The sequence below is a fragment of the Lampetra planeri genome, chromosome 14 (genome assembly GCF_965212315.1).
Source record: "Lampetra planeri chromosome 14, kcLamPlan1.2.h2, whole genome shotgun sequence".
Lineage (NCBI taxonomy): Eukaryota > Metazoa > Chordata > Hyperoartia > Petromyzontiformes > Petromyzontidae > Lampetra > Lampetra planeri.
The window spans coordinates 12289924-12315282 of NC_136120.1; the positions used below are offsets into that span (position 1 = coordinate 12289924).

Genomic DNA, 25359 nt, shown 5'->3' on the forward strand with positions numbered 1-25359 from the left:
CCACACGGCCATATCTCGAGTGGATTGCGACGGTGTATTGTTTACATTGTAATGTGCCGTCTATTTCATATAAACAGATTAAATGAAACCAAAGTGGTCGGACACATTAATTATTTATATACACACAGCCAGTGCATAAGGGACAGCCAAGACATAAAAAATGCATAACTTACACTCTGGACTCTTTTTATTTGATTATCAACAACATCATCACAGTGTATCATTTTACAAGCATAGACGAAACTTTAAAGTAGGCCACCTGTTATATTAATGTGACTTTCCTGTATCTCACCTATCAAAATCCTTCACTTTCCAAGCCCGAATTTATTTATACGTTTTCGATTCTTCGTAAACGTTCCCAACGTGACAGGGTAACGATACAAAGTGAAGATGAGCTTCATCTGTTGTTATCAGTTGTTATCAGTGTACTCAGTGCCGTAGTAACTCCATTATCAGCTCAGGGGATGCGGCAGTCGGTCACGTGGGGTCACAATATTTGGTTTGTCTTCCACGGTCCCACCTATGCAATTAAATATCGCAACTCCTCTTGCCTAATCACATCGTTACAGAAGTTTTTGTGCTTTTACACTGTTGTTGAAAACACATCTCATGGTGGTTGGCAATGGGCCCCCAACTCGTAGCTCTGACCACCAGGGGGTGGCAAGGCACCCCCTGGCCCCCACGCTAGTCACGTGACTGAGTGTAACCCGCCACGTGGTTTAGCCACAAGTCAAGGTCACAGTGTCCTGGCACACGTCTCCATTGGCAATATTGAGCCAGTGGTGGAAATTCCACGATCCATGGACCAGGAACCAGTCTGTGCATGAAGTCAACCACTGTTGACTTTCCACTAAATGGTACAGCCAAGCTTGAATAATTCAGGAGAGGGTGATGATAATGTGAGTTCCCCGGACATATTAGCTGTCAATCATTAGGTTAAAATTGATGTAATGCTCTCCGAATACACTTATCCAATTGTGCGTACGAAGATCGATTATTTACATTTCATGCATTTCAAATGCAAACTCCTGTATATAGGATGTCCATGAAGGCACCATTCATAATTAACTCTTTCCCATTCGGAGAAGTCTGCAAGTTGCAGAGTGCGTGCCCATTCACTGCTGAACCTCGGAACGCGCAAGTGGTTAGCGTTGATTTTATTTAGAGAGACATTGCGCCGCCGTTTTTAAAGACATTGTACTGTACTGAACTGCAGCGACACGACCGCACTGTGATATCGGACACAAAACTCTGTCACATGCCCTCCCGCATGACCTTTTACTTCCGATTCCATTAAGAATCGATTCCACTTCGATGACGTACACGTACGTAATCTGACTGAGAAAGGGTTAAAGAATTACAATTAACTTTGGCGTCTGAGCTAAACCTGTCGACACTTGGTAGTATAGAGAGATTATCGCGCTAGTCTCATCTCTAATCCTGCACGTGTTCGCCACAGTATTGACGACGTATGTCGCATTGACGTTGAGGGAAGTCCCGGGTCTTCACCAGCAGTTCGGCTCTGGTTGTTTCTCAATTCTTCTGTCATCCGCTGTTGAAGATCACTCAAGCTGTTCAGTTTTTTGGCAGACACTTTGTCTTTCGCACAACCCCAGCATTCAACCGTGCGGTTTGAACTCCCGTCTCATTATAACTCGATCCACAAATACGAAGGAGGCATCACAGCGATACACTCCGCCGTTGCTGACGCGTTTGTCTGGCTTGACCAGCTGAATGTGAAATTGTGGTTGTTGCTCTGCATTTTCATCGGCCATACTAAAGAAGAGGAGGAAGGTTATAACGCTTTCCGAGTGGACGATACTTTTATGGAAGCCCTGTACGTTTTGTCGCATGTAGGAAAATGGAGTGAGTGAGGCTGTTCAAACAAGAGATAACAAATGAGGAAACAAAAGGAAAAAAATTGTAAAAACGAGACCACAATAAATACGATTCTCAAATTGAATCGCAAGCCAGAATTGTTATAATTCATAAACTCTCTGCAGACATGATTGTTTAAATATCCAATTTCAAGCACTGGAGGATGATTTTAACTTTGTAATGCTTCTTCTGTGGAAACCTGTTGTGCCACCAACTAATCTATATTCTGGCCGGCATTCAATGCTTCCACGTGCAGAATATAGACAAATACACACAGGTGTGTACGTCACGTGTGCGATAAAGGCACGTACGTCGTGTGAGCGATAGAGAAGGTCTCACGACTCACATCCCACCCAAGGCACTACCATCAAGGTGGTGCATCCAAGAGAAGGATATTGTCGATTATGTTTGCATCGTGATAAGGCTATACATAAATTCCTGATAATGTCAGATCAGCCTCGCCGTTCAGAGGACGCTTGTGCGAAATAAATAGTGCGTGTTAAACCTGTGGCACGGCACCAGTACAGATGTACGGATAGAGTAAGACGGCTCTCCAAGAAGAGTAACTATTGCCTAATAATAAAACCACCGATTTGCGATTGATTCGTCTGCATTAAGCCAAATCGTCGGTGACATTTCCTCGACGGATCAGTGCCGCTGAAGACGACATTTTAAAATTGCAATTGATTTAGCATTATCGGCTTTAATACGCGAGAGGTGCGAAGGAAGTCCATTGTAAAATATTGCATTGGTGCTTGCCGTGCGGGGATTATTTAATTGCGCGATCGCGACGGCTTTTGCACAGGGCTCCGTGTGGCGCGCGCTGCTGATATGTCATTTGATATGAAACAGCTTTTGATGCTTAACCTAGTGGCTGGACCGCCTCGCCTCGCCAGCTCCAGATCTGACAGGGCATGCAATAAATGAGGCCTGGCAGATGACCCAGCTGTAAATGCCAGCGTTGCCTTAAAATTACTTTTGGGTTTCATACGTCGTTTAATACCTTTTCCGCTCTCCCCCCCTCTCCCAGCTGACTGACCATCGCGCTGTTGTGCACTGCACATATAATGAAGTTAGCATGTGGTTTTCCCTGTAGAGCCTTGCTGGCAGTGTATGGTGTATAGCAATTGCCGATGAGAGTCGATGATTAGTCCTACTCTGAAAGACATTTTCTTAAAAAGTCTGTGATTATGCCACAGTTTGAGTTTTAAATTAAAACAGTCCGCTGCTGTTCATTGTAACTTGACGTGCTTTTTTTTAATGGGGGATGTGATCACTCGGATGTGTGATTAAAGAAAGTTTCAGAAATATTTAATTAAACATATTTCTTCTTACAGGGAGGCCTTTATTCATTCATGCAAGTTTAAGACAGCAACTTGATTGCTAGGCCTGTAATGATGCAGAGATCCAATCGATTCCCATTCTCACAATGCATGCGATGAATCATTCACGTGAGAATCAGTCATTCGCAATTCGTGTAGGTTGTGACGTTACGTTTAGGCGAAAATGGGGCAAAAAAGGCGTGCAAACAAGACATGAAAGTATGACAAATGGAAAAAATTCGACGAAAAAAAAGACGCAAAAAAACGATCAATTCTTGAGCCAAATTGCGACCCAGATTCATGACAATTCATTGAATCTCTGGGGGGAGTGGCAGCTTCAAAGATTAAATGCCTATTACTCAAGTAGTTGCATTTGGACTAACTGCCTTGCCAAGGCAGAGACTGCCTCGACCAAGTTTAATTATCCCACTTTGCTGAAATGGCTCTTAAGGGAGCTTTAGAAAAGCACAGATGTAACTGCACAAGAAGAAAGTAAGCTAGCCAGGGTTGTTTAACAAATACCACCCACGTCAGGTGTGACCCAAGGATTTAATATGAGCGTAAATGCAAAACTATCAATCATTTGCTTAACTTTTGCTGGGCGCACCTGGCATGGCCACTTAAGGGCCGGCGATACTTGATAATTTTTGAAAGGAGAGTAAAGTTTACTTTTGCCCGTAATTCATCATTTCGTGACGCACCCCCAGAGTCCCACGCTAATAACGTGTCGCCTGGGAACGGAGGCCTGCTGCACACGCCTTGTGATTGGAACTAAAGTCAGCTTCATCCATCACCCAGCCCACAATTTCATAAAACGTCTCAAACAAAGTGGACAATTGGGTCAGAGTGCGAAGCATGATGTTGAACTTGGTTGTTTGTTCTTGATGTGAAGCTTTCGTGACTGCAGGAATCCATACTCTTTGGTTCTTTCGGTAAAGTCACGTAGGTAAAGTTAGTGATGGTGGTAGTGGAGGCGATTCCGATTAATCGTGACTTTACTGAAAGAACCAAAGGGTTTGGTTGTTCATGAGAAGCTGTCTCGGAAGGCTTTTCTTGAAGAGAACCTGCCGTCCCGATGTTTGATACTTTGTATACTTCGGTACACATTTGGAATCTCAAAGGTGTTTTGTGTTGGGGCGTGCCAGTGACATCACTTCCTATTTCCTGCGTTTAACAACTTGAGACACAGCAGACGTATTCCTATTTATGATTTTTTTGGCATGAATGTCAACCGAGGGCCAATGTCTCACAGGCCGCCAAAGATGGGCATGGCTATCGTTGTCTCTGCCGTAGTACACCCCTTGGGTGCACATGCAACACTTGCTCACAATTTCCCAAATATAGCTAAAGATTAATAAAGAGCTTACGAGTATATCCAGGCTTGTTAACAAGTCCTCTTTACAAGAAATAACATTTAATTGCTGAACACTTGTTTAAAACTGTACTGTGCCAACGGACACCCGCCGTTACTTGCCTGCTGATGTCAAGGAAAATCTAGGGCCCTTGGTGCTTTGACAAAGCGGATCGTGAATCTTATTGAACACTCTTTCAAAACACAGTGACGTCCGAAAAGAAGGTTGCCTCCTGTGAGGGTCATGCGTCATGGCCCTCTTCTTTGATAGCCCGCCTAATTTATAGCCGCGAAAAACCACCGCGACAATATCCCTGCCGCTCCTGGCACCATGTCCTACATGCGAGATTCTGAGCCCACACACCAGCGCACATTCCACACAATTAAAAGACCTTACCATGCACTTCTCTAATAGGTTCAAAGGGCATCGCCATGTTTTAGAAAGCATAAGCCATCGGCTTTTAGATCTGGCAGGGCATCATCTTCAGTGAGTTCCCAACATGTGGGTGGGCCATTAGGAGGTAATTTTTTCGATCGGCTGCAACAGCATAGGGCAAACATCAAACGGAGAGGCCAATCAAAAGTTGCGGGTGAGTGAGCGTGTGTATTTTATTTCTGGGCGGCTTACAAGGCCAGCGATGCCACTTATGGCAGATGAGGGGAGTGTAAGGGTCTGTCCTCATCCACATTTAATCGCACATGGCCCTAATTTATTGAAAATAAATATATGAAATGTGTCGCCCAGACATTTTTTATCTTATGTAAAATAAGAGAAATACATTTGACATTTTATCTTTCTCATCCGCTTCATTCCCATATCTAAATTCCTTTTGTGAGAATCTCCTTACGGCCGAGTAACAGCACGGTAGAACTCGATGTTATGAACAGTCGCATGCGGAGAACCTCTCTTGGTGGAATGGATAAACATCTTAAATATTAAATGTTTGGGGTAGAGCGGTGGTGCAGTGCTTGGTACACAGCGCTCTGACCCTGATGACCTGAGTTTGATTCCGAACCAACACCAGTGGCGAGTGATATCTGAACTGGTGCCAGGCACCCGTTTCACCATCCCATACGAACCAGCGTGGTGAAGTATGGTAAAAAAAAACGCCAAGACTGATAAGTGTGTGCAAGCCTTCATCCGGTGCTGGATTGATAAAATGGCAGGACAGTGTTATTATTATTCATACAACATGGTTACATTCCAAACGAAACAACTGGGACATTGTGTTTCCTGATCGTGTGCCAAACCATAAGGGTGGAACAAGCATCATTTCAGTGACGAATGTCGATGAGTCTTTATGTTGATACATGCAGCAAATCATGCGTGTAAGAATCACAACTTATAGATTCGTCTGTGTTGTATGTAATCGGTTCACGTCACGCCTGTAGCCACTAGGGGTGCTGGCATCCACAGCTGTCTAGAAACGATCAGTGACACCGCCAAGATTTTGGACACTTTGGCAGTGCGATGTTAGAGTTAGTTACGGGGGTGCGCGCTCAAACTGGAGTCTATTCTGAGAGCGGGTCTGTATGCCAGTGAGGGAGTGCTTCGGTTTTGCAGCGTGTCGCTGGAGAATCAATCCAAAATGAGGAATGTGTTAAGGCACGGTGTGAGAGGAGGCAGGCGAAGTTGGGTTAGCGGAGACAGTGGCAATGCAGAAGCTGGGTTTCATCAGCATAGAAGCAATGGTGGACGTTACAACTGCAGGTGATATTGCCAACAGGGAGGCAGGTATATATTTTGATAAGAGAGGGGGGGAGCGGGGTGGGGGTGAGGATGGTGCCCTGTGGGAAAACCACGTCGCATGGGCATTTGAGCGGAAGACAGTCCACGTTTAGAAACGTGGACAGAGCAGTTTGATGGGCAGGAGTGGAACCGGGAGGGAAGTGTGCTTGGGGTGCCTACTTAGGTTTGGAGACGCACATGGAGAATTGCGTGAGTCTATGGTGGCAAGTAGCAAGAAAGGTCTCGGACAGGGGTCAGCATCCTGCGGCTCCGGAACCGCCATGCCGCTCTTTACGGAGCTGCTTCTTGACGTTCACATTGCATTGCGGCTCTCGAAATATTGACGGGTTTTTTTTTCTTTTTTCCCCGAATTCTGAAATTAATGGTTGCTCTTGTTATTTTGGTTGTCGACCCCCCCGCCCCCTGGTCTAAGGAGCACCAGGAGCGAGAGAGGGGTCCACGGTCTGAAGTGATAAGAAGGTGATTTACCACACGGAGAGTGCAGTCCCAGTAGGATGGCCTTGGTGGGAAGCAGATTGTACTGGGTCGCGGTCTCGTGGAGATCCTGGAGTGAGAGGTACTTGGAGAGATGGGAGAAGATGGCCCTTTGGAAGACTTTTCCAAACAGAGGGCGGTTTGAGATTGAATGGAAATGTGCAGAGATGTTTAGGGTCCAGTGGTGATTAGGTTTTTTTCAGTAGAGGAGTGACACTACCAGCAGCAGCAGAAATTTAAGAGCTAAGGGAACGGTTCCAGATGAGACGGAGGCATTGATGAAGCTGGTAGTGTACGGGCCAAGGTTGGGTAGATGGTGAGGAGGGGGATGAGTTTGGCAACAGCGGATAATGTGTAGGGTACAGAACGAGTGAACCAAGAGCTTCAAAAATATTTTGGTGAGGAGCAACCTCTCACCCCGTCCGCAAGCGCGAAAGCTGTACGGACAATACTATTGAACCGCGATTAAGCTTCTGCTTACGCAGAGCTGCGCGCTTACTGCCAAGTACGTGCTCATGCAGTTTCAAACACAATCAGATGCCTGGCTCCAATGCGCCGCTAGCCAGAAGGTAGGACATGCAACCGTGTGTAAGTGCCTTCGTGAATCTAGCCATCGGTTTTTGTTGTATGCAGCAAATCATTCACGCTGCTAACAACAGAACGTGTCTTTTGCCCCAATTTTATCGCGGTTGTGCTTTCGGCATCGCGTGACAAGGTGAAGAATTCCTCATAGAGAAGTGCAACCCATTTGTGTTTGAGAACTGCCGCCGGAAGCGGATATCACAGAGCTTCGTCCGAGATGCCTGTTCGAATCCAGGGAGCGTCTCAGCGGTGCCCGCTCAGCTCTCTGACCTCTCGGCTACCGGACCACCTCGAGAAGTTTTTTTTTTAATTATCCGATGGAGAGCTTCCCATGTGAAAATAATAATTATTTCAGCTGCAGTTTGTACATCTAACTTTCTTGTAACGTAAGCGAATGTGAAGTGTTTAAGTGAACAACGCTAACTAGGGTCTGCAATGTTCCACTGCCTACTAAATATCCAATAACCCTTTTTTAAAATATATATCCTGCAGCTCCTTTTGTCAATCCACTGCTGGATGAAGGTCTCCCCGTGCTATACGCGTTGTGGGGATTGAATTAATCGTACTGCTTATCAGTCCATGTTGGTTTAATTTTGTATTGGCCTCTGCTACCCACATTGTAGCCGCATGGTCTATAACAACAACAACCTGTTTTACAATCGGTGACCCATCCAAGGAATATCAATGTTCGTTCATTGGCGTAATTATCTATTAATGTGGTGAAAATAGTACGTTACATTTACATCGTGCGTTTTCTCCGAGAAACAAAATAAATGCACTTAGAAGAGCCTTTCATTACACACAGCCTCCATCCGTCTTTCATCCAGCATTCAGCATTCAAATCCTTTCAGGTGCTGCATTCAGCCATTGACACACACACACGTGCACTTCAAATGAGCCAATGCTCATAATGAAAATTCTTCACAACAGAATTGTACTTTGAGGCTTTCATTACTGAAGTTGTAATTGAAGCTCATCATGTCATTTTTTTTCTTCCTCCAGGAAAGCCTTGTAGTGTTTCAAGATTCTTTTAGCAGGAGGGCCCTGCATTGTTATGCTTGCCTAATTAGATCTTTTGCAGTCTTTTGCACGTGTGAGGAAATGGCGAGAACACCAATTTGTACAGGCGGTGAGGGGGGAGGTGTAACACTCAAAGGTGCATGGAGATGGGTTCGCAAACCCACTTGTTCATCTCCCGGCTACCTCGCAACCCAGTAGGGCCCTCATGGCCTCTGCGTGATTCACATTTTTCCCTTTCCTCCAAGGCGCCGGAACACGGGCGAGATCCTCCGCGCTCGGCTGAAACCTTTTCATAACGCTCGAGCACATTTGACAAAGCTGAGTTTGGCGCGAGCTGGTGCACTTGCGCGGCACTTGAATGTGTCTATGTTATGTATGTTACAGGGGAGTTGTAGTGTAGTGGTGAGCACTCTGCGCTACGGACCCGGCGACCCGAGTTCGATTCGCGCTCACGGCCAACACCGGTGGCGATTATCTGAACCGGTCCTGGGCCTCTCCTCGGTCTACTCAGCCTCAAATGTGTACCTGGTGCGATGTGTAAACATTGCTTCCGGGGAGACAAAGGCGGCCGGGCGTTGTGCTGGCTACCCATCCCCTCGTGTGCCGTGCCGGTCTTCATAGGTGCTTGCTAACAGCACTTGCCCCAACATTCCGTTCAGGCTATACGGGGGATCTTTGTCTTTGTATGTATGTTGAACTTATTTTGCACCGTCCGTAGCTGACCGTGCCAATCCAAGGTGCACAATTGCCGCGTGTCCCTTACTCAGATCCACCAACTCTTGCCCCCAAAAGCACCTTCCCCTGCACCTCCCGATTAGCACGGTTGGCTACGTACGGTGCGAAAGAAGTTCAACATAACACACCAGACCATGCTTGTGCCACCACCCCTGGGCTACGGCGGTCCCTTAGCCCTCGAGCACATTTGACAAACGGTGAATTGTAGTGAGCCGTGTGCACCGTGTGTCACGTTCGTACGTGCTTGCGTGTGTGCGAGCAGACACGGCGCAGGACTGCCGCTTGCGCTGTGACGCTGTGGACCTCTACCACGCGCTGTTCGGCTTGAGCCGCCCGGCGTGCCTGCCGCTGCCCGAGCTGGGCCTGGTGGTGAACCTCAAGGAACGGAAGGCGGTGCTCAACCCGACCATCAAGCCAGAGGCGACGGCGCTTCCCCCGCCCGCCGAGATGCCGTCCAGCGCCGCGACGCCGGGAAGGGCGACCGTGGCCGCCACCGGCACGGCACGTTACCCCCTCTGTTACCCCCTCCGTTACCCCCTCCGTTACCCCTCCGTTACCCCCTCCGTTACCCCTTCCGCTTCGCCTGCGTGCTTTGGCTGTGCGTGCGACCTCTTTTGCCCCCAACGCGAGTGGCAGCAGGGAGCCTAAGCGGTGCAAAAACTGTGTTTGCGAGATGATTCGAGTGAAGGTTATTTGCTTAAGTTGTCGATGACTACAGTTGGACGAAATTCATTGAGTATCTCGATGGCCACAGCCACCGACCACGGAGACCAGAGCGTTGGCCGGCTATGATGAGATGACATTAATGAAGATTAGTAATATTGTTAGAGAGAGCAGTGAACTGAGGAAGACCAGACTTGGTAAATTGGCTCTACATATGTATGAAAATATATTTACTGAGCTCACTGATTGGTTGACCTGACAATATTGGGAGGAGGGAGGGGGATTGCACGCCACTCCCAAACCACATTTAACAACTAAGAGTGTTTGACTGAATGTTTGCTATCAGCAACTAGACTGAGACAATGACGAAGTGAAATTCATAGACTGAGAATCACTGAAATATCCACAGTTGGTCGTCGACGAGACTAAGACCATGACGGAAAAAAAATTGCTGACTGCATTAAATCCTGGCGCTTGAATGACAGTGATGTCAGTGGGAGCTGCTTTTCCCTTCAGCGTCGCCATGTCAGTGCCTCACCTGGGAAGTTGGCGGTCTGTGTGACCCAGGGGTTAGGATGATAATGTGGATTTTGGGACTGAAATAAGACAGTGGAGCGCCCTGGGCTGAAGCTGAGTTAAATCACCACGGCTGGAATTCAAGCGGCATACATTTCGCATGGCAGCAAGTCATTCCGTAGATATTCTTCGTTAGATTTTTTGTTGGGTGACAAAACGGCTTTAAATTGTGTTTCCATTAACGGGGTGCCACCTGCCACCAAGGTTTTTACAGAAATACAAATTTAGCTTATTTAAATATTAAAGAACGATAAATTAGCTTAAATATTTCACTTACAAATTGACATTGAAGAATAAACTCGAATAGGCTTCTCACGATTCTGTGAAGGGGAATAGAGGCACGTAACTTGCTTCCCATGTGACATTGGTTGATTCCCAACCATTGATTGATTGCTTTAATTTGTGCGGCTGGATTTTTTGATAATATTAGTTCTGCAGAGCGTGGCCGATTGTAATTATTCACCGCATTTTAAAGCTTGGAGCTCAGCCTTTAGGCGAGGCCCGCTGCCCCCCCCCCACCCCTACCCCCCATTCCATTTATACCCCCTCCCCCCATCTCCATCCATTTAAATCTATAGAGAATCACTGGAGGACTTATCCTGGTGCCCCCGACGCCCCGGACTCATTTGGCAGAAATGTTGCTCACGTCCCACTTGTAAATCATGGCAGAGCGGTCGCTTGTTTGCCGCTTGTTGCAGGGGTGAGAGTGGTTCGAGGCGAGTGGCAGCCCCGGCGAGTGCTTCGAGCGTGTGAACCAGGACGGATTCGCCACCGTCTGCATTCACACGGCGTCGCGATCAAACGTTTTCCCAAACTCTTTATTATCCGCAAAAATTACTCGGTTTGGGGAGAACACAGGGCAATCATCGTCCTCCCCCCCCCTCCTATGAAACTACTGCAGACTGTCCATAACAAAGGTTCTAGAGGTCTATTGCAGACTGTGTCTGTGAAACAGCGCCTTTTGTGACGATAGCCTTCCGCCATTAAGAATGTCACGAATATCGAACGTACTCATCATCATAATTGGTTTTTTACCCTTCTATCTGGCAACAAAACTGACACCTTTTTTACAAGGAGTCATGTTTGCATAGACCACAATACCTGCAGTCATAATGCAAACAAAAAATATAACTCTGATAATGTATGCACTGTCCTTGAAGTTGATTGGTCCACACCCGAGACAGCTTTCCTTAGAGCCTAGTTTTGTTGCCAGATAGAAGGGTAAAAAACCAATTATCATATTTTACTGGCAAATGAGGTTCCAATGGTGTAGTCATCATCAGTTTCACTTTATTTTGAAATCAGCCGGAGGAAGGTCCGGCAAGCAAGGAGGTGGCGGCCGTCAACCCACCGCCGCAGGGAGTGAAGAGGAAAGCCGAGTCACCCCTCAGCCTGGGACCTGACGCAGGGTCGGGGCACTCCGGAGCCGATCGTGACGACGACGGCAAAATGAAGCTCAAAATCAAGGTGCGGCTGAGCAAAGCCTGCTGCACGGCAGAGCCCTTGTTGTGTTTACAGTCTCCCTGATTGTGCTTTCCCAGGTGTAATGATGAGCACACTGGCCTTGCAATCCAGAGGTCGCCGATTCGATCTCCCAGCGCAGCAGTTGATGCTATCAATGGGCGAGATTCTTAAATACCGCCCCCCAACCTTCTGCCTCTGGTCTGCCCAGCAATAAATAGGTACACCGCAGTCGATAGGCGGGTCGAGTGTGGTGGGGTTAAAATGGATTAAACGTTTTGAGCAGTTTTGAAAAGGAGGCCAAATACGCTATCGAGGGACTCTCTCTAGAGTTGTCACGAGTCGCGAGGCCCTCTGGCCAGCGGTGACGTGGACACGAAATTGCAGGGCTGCACCTTTACCGTCGCCTCCCAGACCGGAGGCTTGCGTGTGCACTCATTATTCTGTTATTCAGCGGTTGTGAAACCCACAGGAATAAAACAGATAAAACTCAAAACACTTTCTTTGAATGCGCAAAACTGTTGCAAAATTATTTGGTTACTTTTTTATTGTTCCACATTTACGATTAGTTTAAAACCAAAAATTGCGCGTGTCTTAGAAGGTCAGCATATAGACAAAAATGTCTTTTCTCCACATTACTTTCTTTTTACGTAATAATTTGCTGGATTCATTACATAATTGAGGCTATACTTTTTCAAATTATTTTGCTTTATTTTTAACGATTTATTTTGTCCTGTGCCGTTATTCTGCAGCGGTGTCCATGTGCTTGTATTTCTCTCGAGTCTCTCTTTTCCATACGAGACTCAATCTCATTTTGCCCTTCATTAATGGTACGGATGTGAATCGGACTAGCCTAGGGGAAATACATATACAGCGCAGCGTCCAATTCAACCCTGCATTGCAGACAATGACACGTGTCACTGGTGTATTGACACCGTCTGTATCTGGCCAAAGCAAGGGGAAGGCATGATTGATAGCCTTCCGTGCCCTGTCCTTATTCATCCTGTTAGCCACACCTGGCAGTGAGCGGTGCTACAGCTAAGCCTTGCTGGCCCATTTTCTCAAATGAGCCTTGTTGCACACAGTGCAATGTCATTAGTCATCCAAAAGAACTATGTTTCTGGTGTGCCAATGGATTTGTTGTGCTTTCACCGTACCATTTAATGCATTTATTGCGTAACGCTTGTGCCTCGTGTGCCGCTGCACGATGTGCCGCCGCCGCCGTCGTGTGTTCTGCTCTTGCAGTTCTCAACCTCTCAGGATGATGAGGAGGTGGACATGGAGACTGTGCATGACAGCCAAGCCTTCATAAACCAGCAGCTCGGCATAATGGACTACCCGGCCACACCAGGTTCATTTCACCCCCCGTCTTGGATTTCATTGTGTTCGAGAACGTTTTTTTTTTGCCCGTTTCAAATTGTTACACCAGTTGTGCTATCGGCGTCATTTCACGAGACGTGGAAGTGTCCGTTTGAAAACACCTCGTGTTAGAAAAAATTGAGCCGCAGAAGATGATATCATAGAACAACTTCTGAGAGGCCTTCAGGTGACCTCCAATCCACACTGGCCTTGCTCGACATTCCCACGCGCCCTGCTGTGCATCAGTTCGTCGCATGGCAGAGCTGTAATTTGTTTGTTCCAACTTAAGTTAAACTTTTTTTTTTATATCACGAGTCATTGGTAAACTGCCTGAGATCTTCATCCTACTACGTTTGTGAAACTCGGTTTACTCAAAGCTGGCTGAAACCCGGATTCAAAGCCAAAGGTATCAACGGTGCTCGCTGGACATTTGTGAGAAAGAGCTTCATAGCTCATCGGATTCCTCCAGTCTAAATAAAGATTCTGATTCCGGCTCGGTGCGCCGACCGCTGAGCCACCCCGGCAAACGTTTCGTACAGGAATTAAGCTAATTAAGTTACTACTCCCAGAAGCCGATCAGTAATCACCATCCAATCGTGTGCGACGTTCACCCGCTAACGAACACCTTTTCCGACGTTAAGCCGTGCGGAGTGTCCTTTTTTTTTGTCTTCGATTCCTTGCTTGGTGGAGCAGTTAAGTCACGAGATAAAGGTTTTTTTTTTGGGTTAGATCGTGTTAAAACGTAAATATGTCGTTAAGCCACACAGATTTTCTCGCCCAGTGGCCTTCCGGGTCCGCTTGGCAGGAGTGGGGGGGGGCACCTTGTGCCCATCACGTGGGCACTGCACGTGGGCACCGCACGTGGGGGGGGGGGGGTTGGTTTTATTGTTGCTTGCGGAGAATTTGGATCGCAGTTCCAACAGCTGTCGTTCCAATTCAGTTGCACTTGATTCTGTTTTAATTGCAACCACACTTTGTAGTTACTGGCCGCCACGTGCAATGATTTCCACCCCCCCTCTTTGAAACTTGATAAACTTGACAAACGGTGAACTTCGGTTATGGGCCCTTTTTGGGTGTTAATGTCGGAGAAAAAAAAAACGGTTTTCCGCGTGTGTTTTTAATTTGGATGCCTTATCATGTATGCTGTGTGTAGTGTTTACAATCTGAAAGTTGCCATGCCTGCGGATGCCTGTGCATTGTTACACAGTGTGTGGCTCTATGCGATTAGTCGTGTGTAACAATTATAATAATGACTTAATTACCCAGCAAGCCACACTGAGTTCAAGGACATATCAGGATCTTTGTTTATACTGGAGGAATCTGATGAGTTATTAGCCTCTTTTTCATCGTATATATACATATGAAGATGTTTGTGGCCAATTCATGAGCGTCCATACTTGTGGAAGGAAGTCGGAGCGTCCTAAGAAAACCCATGGAGAACAGGGGGAGAATATACAAACTCCACACTCAAAGGCATGCCCGAGATGAGAATTGAACCCAGGCCTTTCTCGCTGTGAAACACGGTTACCGTTACACCACCCTGCTTGCCCATGAGTTCTGAAGAGATGTAGTCCATTGCATGCAACAAACGTCTAATCATAACCATCATTTCTTAATAAAAATCTCTCTTAATTGAAAAAGAGAATGATTTCGCAATAGGTTGCACCCGAACTGAATTGATGGCTCTGATCAATGGGGGAAAATAACAATAATAATATGCCTGCTCGAAATGAAAAAGCAGCATGGGACATATGGTGTGGAAACTACCTGGTGTGAGCCACAGCAACGGTTCAGTACTTTGTGATAGAGCATCACAGCAGTTTGGCCAAACTCTGTAAGAAGGTTAAACTCTACAAGAGTACTGGCTTGAGAAACTTGTACGGCAAAGAAAAATAACCTTGCTGTGCTTGCCAGGCAATATTCCCAACTCCACTGGCATTTGGGTGCAGTGCTGCACGTGGCCACTCGTGAGCTGCCTGGTGTTATTTTTTTACTTGCAGTAATTTCACGTGGAGTATATTATATATTATCGTTAGACGTTGTCTCGCGATAAAACATGAGGTGATTTAACCTCACCAGAGCGTGCGGCTGAGAATATACTGCATTGTCACCTGTTGTTTAAATGCAAATGTGTTGTTGCGCTATCTTCCAGGCAAAGATGCTACAAAAGCGTCTTCTACTCCTGCAGCAGATACTCCAGCGCTCCCGATATCATCTCAACCGGCGGCTACTCCCTTCCCTGCTGCCGCATCCCATTGGCTGGCCGCTTCGGAAGTGCTGCCCCCGTCACCGCAACACGCCCAGCAGCAGCTGCAGCTGCAGTCGGGCCACCACCATCATCACCACCACCACCACGAGCACAAGAAGAAGAAAAAGAAACACAAGCACAAGCATAAACACAAGCACAAGCACGACAGCAAGGACCGCGATCGCAACGCCTCGTCGTCGTCATACTTCCACCTCAACAGCCCGGCGAGCGGACGGTCCCTCAATTCGCCCTCCGTCTCCGACTGAGGTCGCCGGCGCGGGGGCTTGAACGTGGCACCGCCACTGGCCTCCTCTGGTCCGGCCACACCGCCGACTCGTGCCGGGGCCTGCGCGACTGGCGGACTCGGAGAACTCGAGTGTTTTTTTTTTGTCGGCGTGTGGCGACCCTTGAACCAGGTGCCGGAACGCCGCGTCATTAAACGAATGGTGAATGAGTGTCTGCGTGGCTATCACGGCCATCTCTGTGCTGTAGTGTGAGGCCAGGCTCCAGGCTTCAATAATACGCCAGGTATCGCCGACGCCACAAATCCTATGTTTATCTGCCAATCTGTATGAAAAAAAGTAATTTTGCACCCTCTCAATATCCTGCCTAATATACTGTTCTGTATATCTCATTTTTTATTGCCTACATAAGGAGTCTGCATGGTTGATTGTTAGGGTCTCCAAGACCCTCCTGCTAGCCATTCGGAGCTGTATAATTGAGCCATTCTTTCTGGGGTTTGCATAGTGCGGCGCAGCGTTTATAGGGGGCCCATGCTATTTTAGAAGGCAATTAAAGTCACGCGCGAGGCTAAAAATAACTGCGGCTATCGCTCGCATGAGGCAACGTTGCCAGCGCGGCGCACGGCTGTCAATCTGCGCAGCTACCGAAAGCCGGGCCAGCTCCGCTCCGGCCACGACAGACAAACACGAAAGCGAGGGGTCGATGCATTCCTCATTGTAAACGACCGCTGCCCGACGTGGCAGACGGGGCAAGGCAGCACGGTCCTTTATTTCCTCACCCCTCCCCTGCCACCACCCCTTTCACTGCTTCCCCCCCCCCCTCTCAACAAAAGCTAATAGGTGTGCATAACGCGCTCTGTGAATGACTGGTGTTTATCGATCGCAGCTGCAGAGAAAGAGAAGTAATTTGGGTGCCGGGCTGGGTCAGGTCCTCATGACGTTCGTCGCTGCTGGAGCGGGGATCATTTCGCCGACGTTTTTGATCTTCGTCGGCCGTGCCACCAGAGCTGTGACTTAATTAAGACGCCCGGGTGAAGACTTTGGTGCGTACTGACAGTTGTGCATCGCCAGAGGTGGGTAGAGTGATTGGTAGTGGTGTCCGCTGCCACTGTGGGTGGAAGGAAAGGGCTGTAACGTGGCTGACACTTTTTCTTTTACAGGGAAATGCAGGTCATGTCGGCCGTGACAGTTAACCTTCCTACATATTTCAGATGTGGGCAGAAGGCCTTCAGAATAAAGATATGAAAGACATGCCCGCCCGTATGTTAGACCTATTCACTTATGTCAGATGACAGTAGAGTAATACCGCAGCTCACGGAAATTTTTAATAAAGTAATTGGCGAGGGTTTTAGCATTAAAACGATTTCTAAAATCTTTTACTGAACATTTTAATTGATCATCTTGGAGCCTAAAACGCTCTTCTTCTTTAACCACGAAGAAGAGCGTTTGCCCAAAACATCGATAATGTTATTCTCCTAAATGAATACTCTCCGTGGGTTATATCCAACAGACGATATTTGTCATAGCTTATTACCCAGCCTAGCCATAGCCGTTGTAGTTCGGCTTTCCTCGTGAGGTTTTGGGGTTGGAGGTGGGAGCAAGGCAATTAGAGATGGCTTTGCTTGATGCACCCACTAAAGAGAGCAATTCCCACTGTGCACCTGTGACCCAGCCACCTCCTCCTGGCCCATTAACTTTTAAATTGGACACTGAAAACATTCCCACAACTTTGTACATGCGCGCGTGTGTTAGTGTGCGTGCGTGTTACTGCTCGTGGTCATTCTACATTTCTTAATTTCTTCCCTCTGACGAGAAACAAGAGCAGACACGAGCAGTTTGCTCCGTCGTTAAGTTTACCTGGTCACTGTTTGACAGCCCGCCACCTCGCAGCATTTTTTTTTGCAAACTGGAACGCGTTCGAGTGTCCTTGCGTCACGTTAAAAAAAACGGCGTCATCGAATTTCATTTTGAACCAGCGCACAAGAAATGTGAAAAGTGTGCGCAGACTTTGTGCAAACAAAAAAAGCCTTGTAGCCCAGATTTGGTAACGTGTCCGATAGTAGACTTTGAAAGAGCTCTGCATAACACAGTGAAGACGCAAGCACGCTCGGCATGGTATTAATCAGCCACTGGCAATTTTTTTTGTATGTTCATACATGTCATTATTCTGCCTTGATAATTTTAACCAAAAAAATTGCAGTACAAGTTATGGGTCAAATATAGATTTTTTTTTTATCTACAAAGGCAAGACGCTGCAGTTGATGTAACGGAATATCTATAGGAGGCTCGGATTATATCGACTTCCGTGGCCAAAATATTTCAAATGCTCTGGGCCGACCCCATATACATGATGGCTTACAACAAACCTGCACCAGCTGACATACAAAGTCTCTTGGGTCATTCTTTATGCGTCCTTGTGTGTGTGTGTTTTTTTTCGTCACACTACCAGGAATGTTAACCTCTGTGTAATTGCATAGAAACGTTTTGAAAACGGTGTGCCCCGTGAGAATTTTGACTTATTTTGGAAATGCACACCTTTCTCCTGCTGTACCTTCTTTAGACATCAATAGTTTTGTTTGAGCTCTGTTAAGTTATCTTGTTCCGCAACTACACCGAACCGCCAGTGAAAATGTGCTCCCGGAAAGTGTAGACAGTCATACGCGAGAGCCTCAAGTGAAGACATTCGATTTAAAAAAAAACCTCTTGACAGCCCCTTGTCACGCTGCACTTCCCCCCCCCACCCCCCCCCCCCGTTCCCACGGGTGCCAGGTGAAGGTTATGAAATGCACGGAATGCCATGGCGGTGTGTATTCACGGTGTCGTTTCCTTCCCATCTGTCAAGATATGTTCGCCCCTAAAGCTGTCAGGGGCGAGTCCTCGGGAGGTGGGGCTGATGGGGGTGGTCATTTTTTCTTGCAAAGGACGCGAAGATCGCCTTTTAAAATGCGCACCCTGTGATTTTCACGACTGCACCGGACCCGACGACGAGTTTGATTAAGCGGAGGCCGTTACCCTCCAGGGTTGCATTGCTTCGCCACCTTTATTCACGTGATATGACGAAGCCACTTCCAAGGGTGGTTTATTCGATCAAGGGCCACACTTATTATCCATCGAACTCACCCCCCCCCTCCCCCCCCAGTATGTCACCGTTATGTTTTAGATTTAACGCGCATGTCCCCTCTTCGGGAGGGGCTCTACCTCTTCGTTACGCATCGCAGCGGACAAACGCATCTATTGGAAATGAGCGAAGGAGACGGCTGGCGATGTCTCTCTCGCACGCTGCACGAGAGGCTGTGGCGTTATTAAAGAACCCCCAACCCCCCCTACCCCTCCCTGGAGGGCCGACAAGCTTGCAAGGTGAACAGCGCTGCAAAATTTTACGCGCCAGCGACGCGCCCTGGCCACCCCGCTGCTCGCGGCGACCACCGAGCCCCCCCGCTGCTCGCTGCGACCACCGAGCCCCCCGGCCCCCCGCCAGCTGACCTGGCAGGGCACGGCTGACCAAAGCATTGCGAATTGCGCGCCGATGTTTCGGTTTGTGCCGTGGGAAAACCGCACCGGCCCCCCGCGGTCCTCGTTCTTCTTCTTGTCGCTTTTGAATGTCGTTGCTTTCATTTCGCGTTTTGCGGACGCACCCATTGTTAAAGTTCGTTTGGTGCATTTTTTTTAGTTTTTTTACGCGCGCTGCATTGTACGCGTTGCGTGTATATATATGGTATGTTCACAGTTCGCAACTTTCCTCAGAATTTCGCCCTCCAGATATAAAAATGCACGTGTTGTGCCCTAAGTGGTGCCGCTCCGTTTTTGAGTTTTGCATGTTTTCTTTTTTTACCCCCCGCGTGTTTAAAGGATGTGCAAAGTTACTAAGATGTAATGATAAAATCTATTAATATCGTTTATTTAGCTGAAGCGACATGGCGTCGCAGCGCGTGTGCAGGAATCGATGGCGTTCCATCGATATGCTGAGCGATGAAAAGGGCTCGTGCACAGGTATGGGTTGCTAGGTCGCAGAACGGTGAGAGATTGCGACCGCTTGCAGAGGCCTTCATCAGTGAATTTGATCGTGACTGATGTGTTGTTTGTAATAGGTTCACGTTACCCCGACAGCCACGAGAGACGCTCCACTCGTTTAGTTAGAACTGATTTTTTCCCCCTGTTTGTCGTTGTCCTTACCCCCGCACCTCCAATGAGCGTGGTTAGCTACGCAAGGTGCGAAATAAGTTCAAAATACACACTTACAATGCACCCGCAATGTTCAAGAATCGTGGCGAATCGCCGAGGAAGACAATTGCAACCATTACTGACGATCCATTTGTCCTCAAAAACCCCCGTCTAAATAAACATGTACATAGACAGACATCATGCTGCCTCCTTTTATTACTATCGCTACTGGGTTTGCACGTTTCCTCGTTCGCTCAAAGGGATTGTTCCGCATTCTCACCGAGTCCTGTAACAATCACAATGATGTTTCTTGGTCTGGCCACCTAGGATATCGTGAAACTGGTGAGATGATTACTTGAATAAGTGGAAAGTCCTTGCTTTTTTATTTTAATGAGCCTTGGGCAATTTTCACATCCTTGAGACTGTGGAAGGCACCTTACAAATAAATGTTAATTATTCAATTAATATTAAATTTGGTTTAACACATGCTTTCGCGACCAATATCCATAATACTTTTTTTTTTCGGTTAGATCTCGTATACAAATATAAATGTCGTTAAACCCACCCGACAGCCAACTAGTAAGGTTTGTCACGTAAACAGAACATGCGAATTCGTTACTCGTACAGCACACCGGTGTGTTGGAGAGCAAAGCCACAACATTTACTATCTGAGTACGACGTTTCGCCAGTAATTACAACTAGCTTCATCAGGCGGACAGCCCGAAGGATTTATCCACAAGCCTGGCTGTCCGCCTGTTGTAACTACTGGCAATACGTCGTACTCTGATTGTAAATGTGGCTTTGCTCTCAAACACACCGGTGTGCTATACTAGTGTAATGTAGTAATTACGGCGGGAGACCACTTGACGGGTAGCACACTTTTATTAACATTTACTTTAGCCACAACGACACGTGTAGCCAACTACAGCCTACGCTACGCGTTCCACCCGGCTACACACACGCGGGCTCTCCGGCCCCGTAGCTCCCAGGGGAACTCCCAGACCCACCCCGGCTGGGGTATGGGTCCCGACCACTGGGTCCCACAGCCGGCCCTCACACGGACGTCCGGCCCCGGGTCCCACGGTCCCGCCTCTGAACCACACAGGGTCCCGGCCCTTACAAAGACATCGGGGCTAGGGGTCTCAGGGCCCTATCTCTTCCTCCTCCTCTTCTGTCTTCACTGGTTACCAACTCCCCGAGTGCTGCTGTGCATCCCCCTAAATAGTCCTCCGCTCCAGGGGGCGGGGCCTATGCGGACCTCGATGTGGACATCTGCCTGCGGACCGCGATGTAGCCACACCCGACCCGCTCTCACACGATCCCCCCCTTGTCAGCACGCACCGCCACTACACCACGCGATGTAGCCACGCCCGACGCGCTCTCACACGATCCCCCCCTGTCAGCGCGTACCGCCACTACACTAGTAACAAATTGGCATGTTCTGTTGACAAACCTTCCTAACTCGCCTTTTGGCCCGTCCAAGGACGGGTGTATTGTAGTAAATCTGAAACTTGCAAGCGAAAAGCAGACCGCGACGTCATATTCATTGCATCCATTCGTGTGCAATTTGTAAAGGCCGCGGTGACACAAACTTATTTCATTTAAAGGTTAAAATCCCTTGTTCATCGTGACGTCCTTTTTACTTTGATGTCTCACCAGCGTCACGGAGATCGCGTGACGTGAGGGTTCTGCCTTTGTAGTGAGGGTTGTAAGTTGACGCCGAGGAGGGGGGAGGAGCTGTCACCGCCCCCCATGTGGAGTGACGTCAGCTGCTAATTGTTATGAATGGGGGGGGGTGTCCATTTGGAGGCTGTCACTTGCTCATTAATGAGGGGGGGGGGGGTGTCCATGTGGAGGACGTAACCTGCTCATGATTATTAATGAGTGGGGCTGGTCAATGTGGGGTGACGTAACGAGCGTTACACACAGACATTCTTGGCTCATCGTAGGTAATAATGGCGGGGTGTCCATTTGGAGGACGTCACCTGCTCATGAATATTAATGAGGGGGGCTGGTCAATGTGGGGTGACGTCACGAGCATTAAGGACAGACATTCCAGGGTGATTATAGTAGGTATTGGCTGTGTCAGGTGGTGGCGGATTTAACGACACATATTTCCGCGATCTAACTCAAAAAAACTGTATTTTGGATTAATTTTATTTTTGTTATTTTACCCGGCAAGGCTCACTGAGCTAAACAGCTATTTTTTTTAGAAGCGACCTGTCCACAAATGGCAGCTCAACGAAGCGGCTTATCGTCACGTGAAAATGTGTAGCAGCCAAACACTCTTTAATGGCATCTTGATTCTAAATGTGGCGGGTGACATGAAAGAAAAACCCTTACAATCTACGCGCTAAATTTGCGGACCCCGAAAATGCCCCACCATAGCGGGGCCATTATATATATATTTTTTTCTTCCGGTAACGTTTTGCATGTGTCCCGCATCGCCCCACTCCAACAAAGCTTGTTAACACAAATTTCGCCCAATTTTCTGCCGAGCAGTTTAGCTGCGAGACGGCTTATTTTAAACACTAATTGCAACACCGGTGGCTTCGGCGAGGTTGGGCTAATTGATATCCCGTTGTAGAAGTGAATTACTTTCATATTTTCCAATTTTCTCACATCACCCGGAGCCAGTGAGGGCTTTTTTTAATTGAATGAAATATTTCTGGCGCGAATTATAGCCCACCATTAATTCTCCGCATTTGAGGGGGCAGATTTTTCGACATCTTTATAGAAGCAAAAACAACAACGGGATTCAGTGGAGGTCGGGGCTTGGGCGGGAGGGGGGGGATGTAACGGTGACGTAATGCGTGAGACCTGAGTTCGATTCCCGGCTACGGCTCGCACCAGTGACGAGTTCATAACTGAACGTGTTCTGCCCCCCCCTCCACTTTCCTATCTCCCAGTGAGTGTACGACCTCCCCCACCCCCGCCTCCCTCACATAATTCACGCAGCTCTCGGAGGATTTCCATGCACGGCTCGATTTGCAGAACTGTAAAATTTACAGATTGTAAATAATGGGGCATTTGCCAGTTTTTTTTTTAATTCAATGTGTTTCTTTGCTCCAGTAACACCATTTTGAGGGTCAGGATTCCAGTACCTGGAGATAATTAAATGAGGGGTTGGTGGGTGGGGGGTCAGAGATATGGGATATTAAAAGTGCAGTGCTTAATTACTTCATTTTTCAATATCATCACCCCTGACACCAATGCCCCGTGGTGTGGGATTATGAGGCCACGTCAATGAATGTTGTGGTTGCACATAAATAACATTGGGTCGGGGCAGGTCTTGTGCTGTGTGTGTCGGCCTCGCCTCGTACCCTTTTGACGCGCTCGGAGTGAGCCTAGCTGCCCGTTCGTGTAATTTAATCATGAATTAGAACAAATGCCTAAATAGAACGAGAAGGTCATCGCCCGCCACTGTCTGCATATGTACAATGTACATACCGTTGCCCAACAAAATGTATGTATTTCAAATGTAAATGCGCAGCCCTGCAATTTCTTGCTGACGCCACTGCTGGTGGAAGGGCCTCCACTCGAGGTAGTTCGAGAGGCAGCGAACCATCGAACAAAAACGGTGGTCACTGCATCGCGCGTTTTCAGATGCCTTTCTGCGGCCGTCTGGAACGCTCTTCCGATATTAGGAAGCCACTGGAGCTATACACTATTCCATCTAAATTGAAAACACGCGGCCACCTGCCAAATCCACTGACTTTGCGTGTCCAGTTATCCTGCTGGGTGGACAGAGGCAGTGGCAGAAATTTAAGAAACTGGCACCGTTTCAACTGCCGAGCCTGGAAATCGAATTGAACCGGCGACATTCTGGGTTGCAAATCCAGTGTGCTGATCATTCCAGCACTGTGGCAGAATCGCATGTAGGTATTTAAAAAAAATGTATTTTCTTACCCCACGTACCTGAATAAGAATGTTTTCATTTTGCTAATACTTCTTCATGGTCGTCGACCTTAAACAATGATGGTGAAGTATGTCACGTTGCCTCGAGGTGAGCGGCGATGCCTGTGAATGCCACATATAGCTCTTCCACACGGTACAATGACAAGTAGTGTTGAACAAAAGCTGAAAGATTAACAAAATATGCGCGCTCGGAATGCACGCCAGACCTGTTTTATTGCTCCATCGCATGTTGTGAAATCTGCAGTCATCCTTGCGTTGTGTTTTTCTTGTAATGTATTTTCTGTCTCATTCTTGTACTCGTGTGTTTTGGAGTTAGTGCACACCATGGGTCACCTAGAATGAATAAAACAAGGAGATGGTGCCAAATAGGGGACACAAATCCAAAGCAGTATGTGTGTGTGTTGAACTTCTTTCGCACCGTACGTAGCCAATCGCGCTAATCGGAGGTGCGGGGGAAAGACAACAAACGAAACGCAAAAAAACAGTTGTATCTGGATGATAAGTGGAATGCGATCAAACTGATGACATTAAGACACGTGCACGAGCAGGATTGAGTAGCTTCGGAAATGTCAAACCGATAATGAAACGCACAAATATGACTCGTCGAAGAAAAGTTTTGTTTTTCTCTCAATCATCGCATATAACCTGCCCGGACACGTGGATCGGAAACATGGGCGCTGACAGGACGTGGAACAAAAGCTGACGAGTTTACAAAGAAGCCTGGAGAGGGAAAGAGAGAGAGGGAGAGACAGAGAAGCGCACGCTTAGAATTGCACGGAGGGAGGGAGGTGGGGGGGGGGTGCAGGAAGAGGAGCTTGTGGCTCAGGGGGAATGAGCGCAAAGCAAGTGGGGTTAGCGGCACACGACGCGAGAAAGAAGACCGGCCGGCGGTCAGAGGAGAGAACGCGCAAGCGAGGATGTGATCCCACCCCCCACCAACAACCCACCCACCAGCCCCACCGAGGATATAGAGCGATGGAATGGCCTCGAGTTCAGGTGCCCCTAGATGGATTGTTACACCTCGGGACCGTGAGATACGTCGATGGCTCCGGGAGGTCTCGTGTACCTTGACGGCGTGCATCGCGGATATCTCAAGACTTTTGTTACATCTCCCCCCCCACCACCCCTTCAATGTCCATACGTCACAGTAGGCATTGCGCATGCAATTAACGGCGCTCTTTTTTTGGAACATTGCTGTTGGAACACTTTATTTCATGAACGAGAAGCAGCCGGCGTGTGCACGATTCAATATAAATATATTTGTATATAATTACACGGCTTTGCAGCCGTGCTGTTATGATGAGCTCACTGGACTTGCAACCCAGAGGTCACTGCTTGGATCTGCTAACCTGGCGGTTAAAACAATGAACAAGAGTCTTAAATCGCACCCCCACCCCCCCCCCCCCCATATTCATTTATATTATTTGGAGCAGTGGATCTTAACATGGGGAGCGCGCACTCCATGGAGGTGCGAGACATGGCCATGATTTTTTTGTAGGTAAATCATCAAAACACCAATTAAGCACAACTACTTTGCAAAGGCTGAAGCAAAAGTTAAGAATCGCTCGTCTAGATGGTGGCTCTCGAACTCGCCACTTGCAGGGCTGCACCTTTGCCTC

The 25359-nt window shown here is 47.8% G+C and overlaps 1 protein-coding gene across 1 annotated transcript in view; it reads left to right on the forward strand.

The window, feature by feature from the left end:
* The window catches only part of TAF2 (TATA-box binding protein associated factor 2), a 63582-nt gene extending 43562 nt beyond the window's left edge, over positions 1 to 20020 (forward strand). Inside the window, exons 23-26 of the mRNA XM_078600607.1 lie at positions 9375 to 9613; positions 11657 to 11818; positions 13058 to 13163; positions 15324 to 20020. Coding sequence (XP_078456733.1) covers positions 9375 to 9613; positions 11657 to 11818; positions 13058 to 13163; positions 15324 to 15685 — 869 coding nt within the window. The 3' untranslated portion in view covers positions 15686 to 20020. The remainder of the gene's footprint in view (positions 1 to 9374; positions 9614 to 11656; positions 11819 to 13057; positions 13164 to 15323) is intronic.
* The last annotated feature ends 5339 nt before the right edge of the window (positions 20021 to 25359 follow it).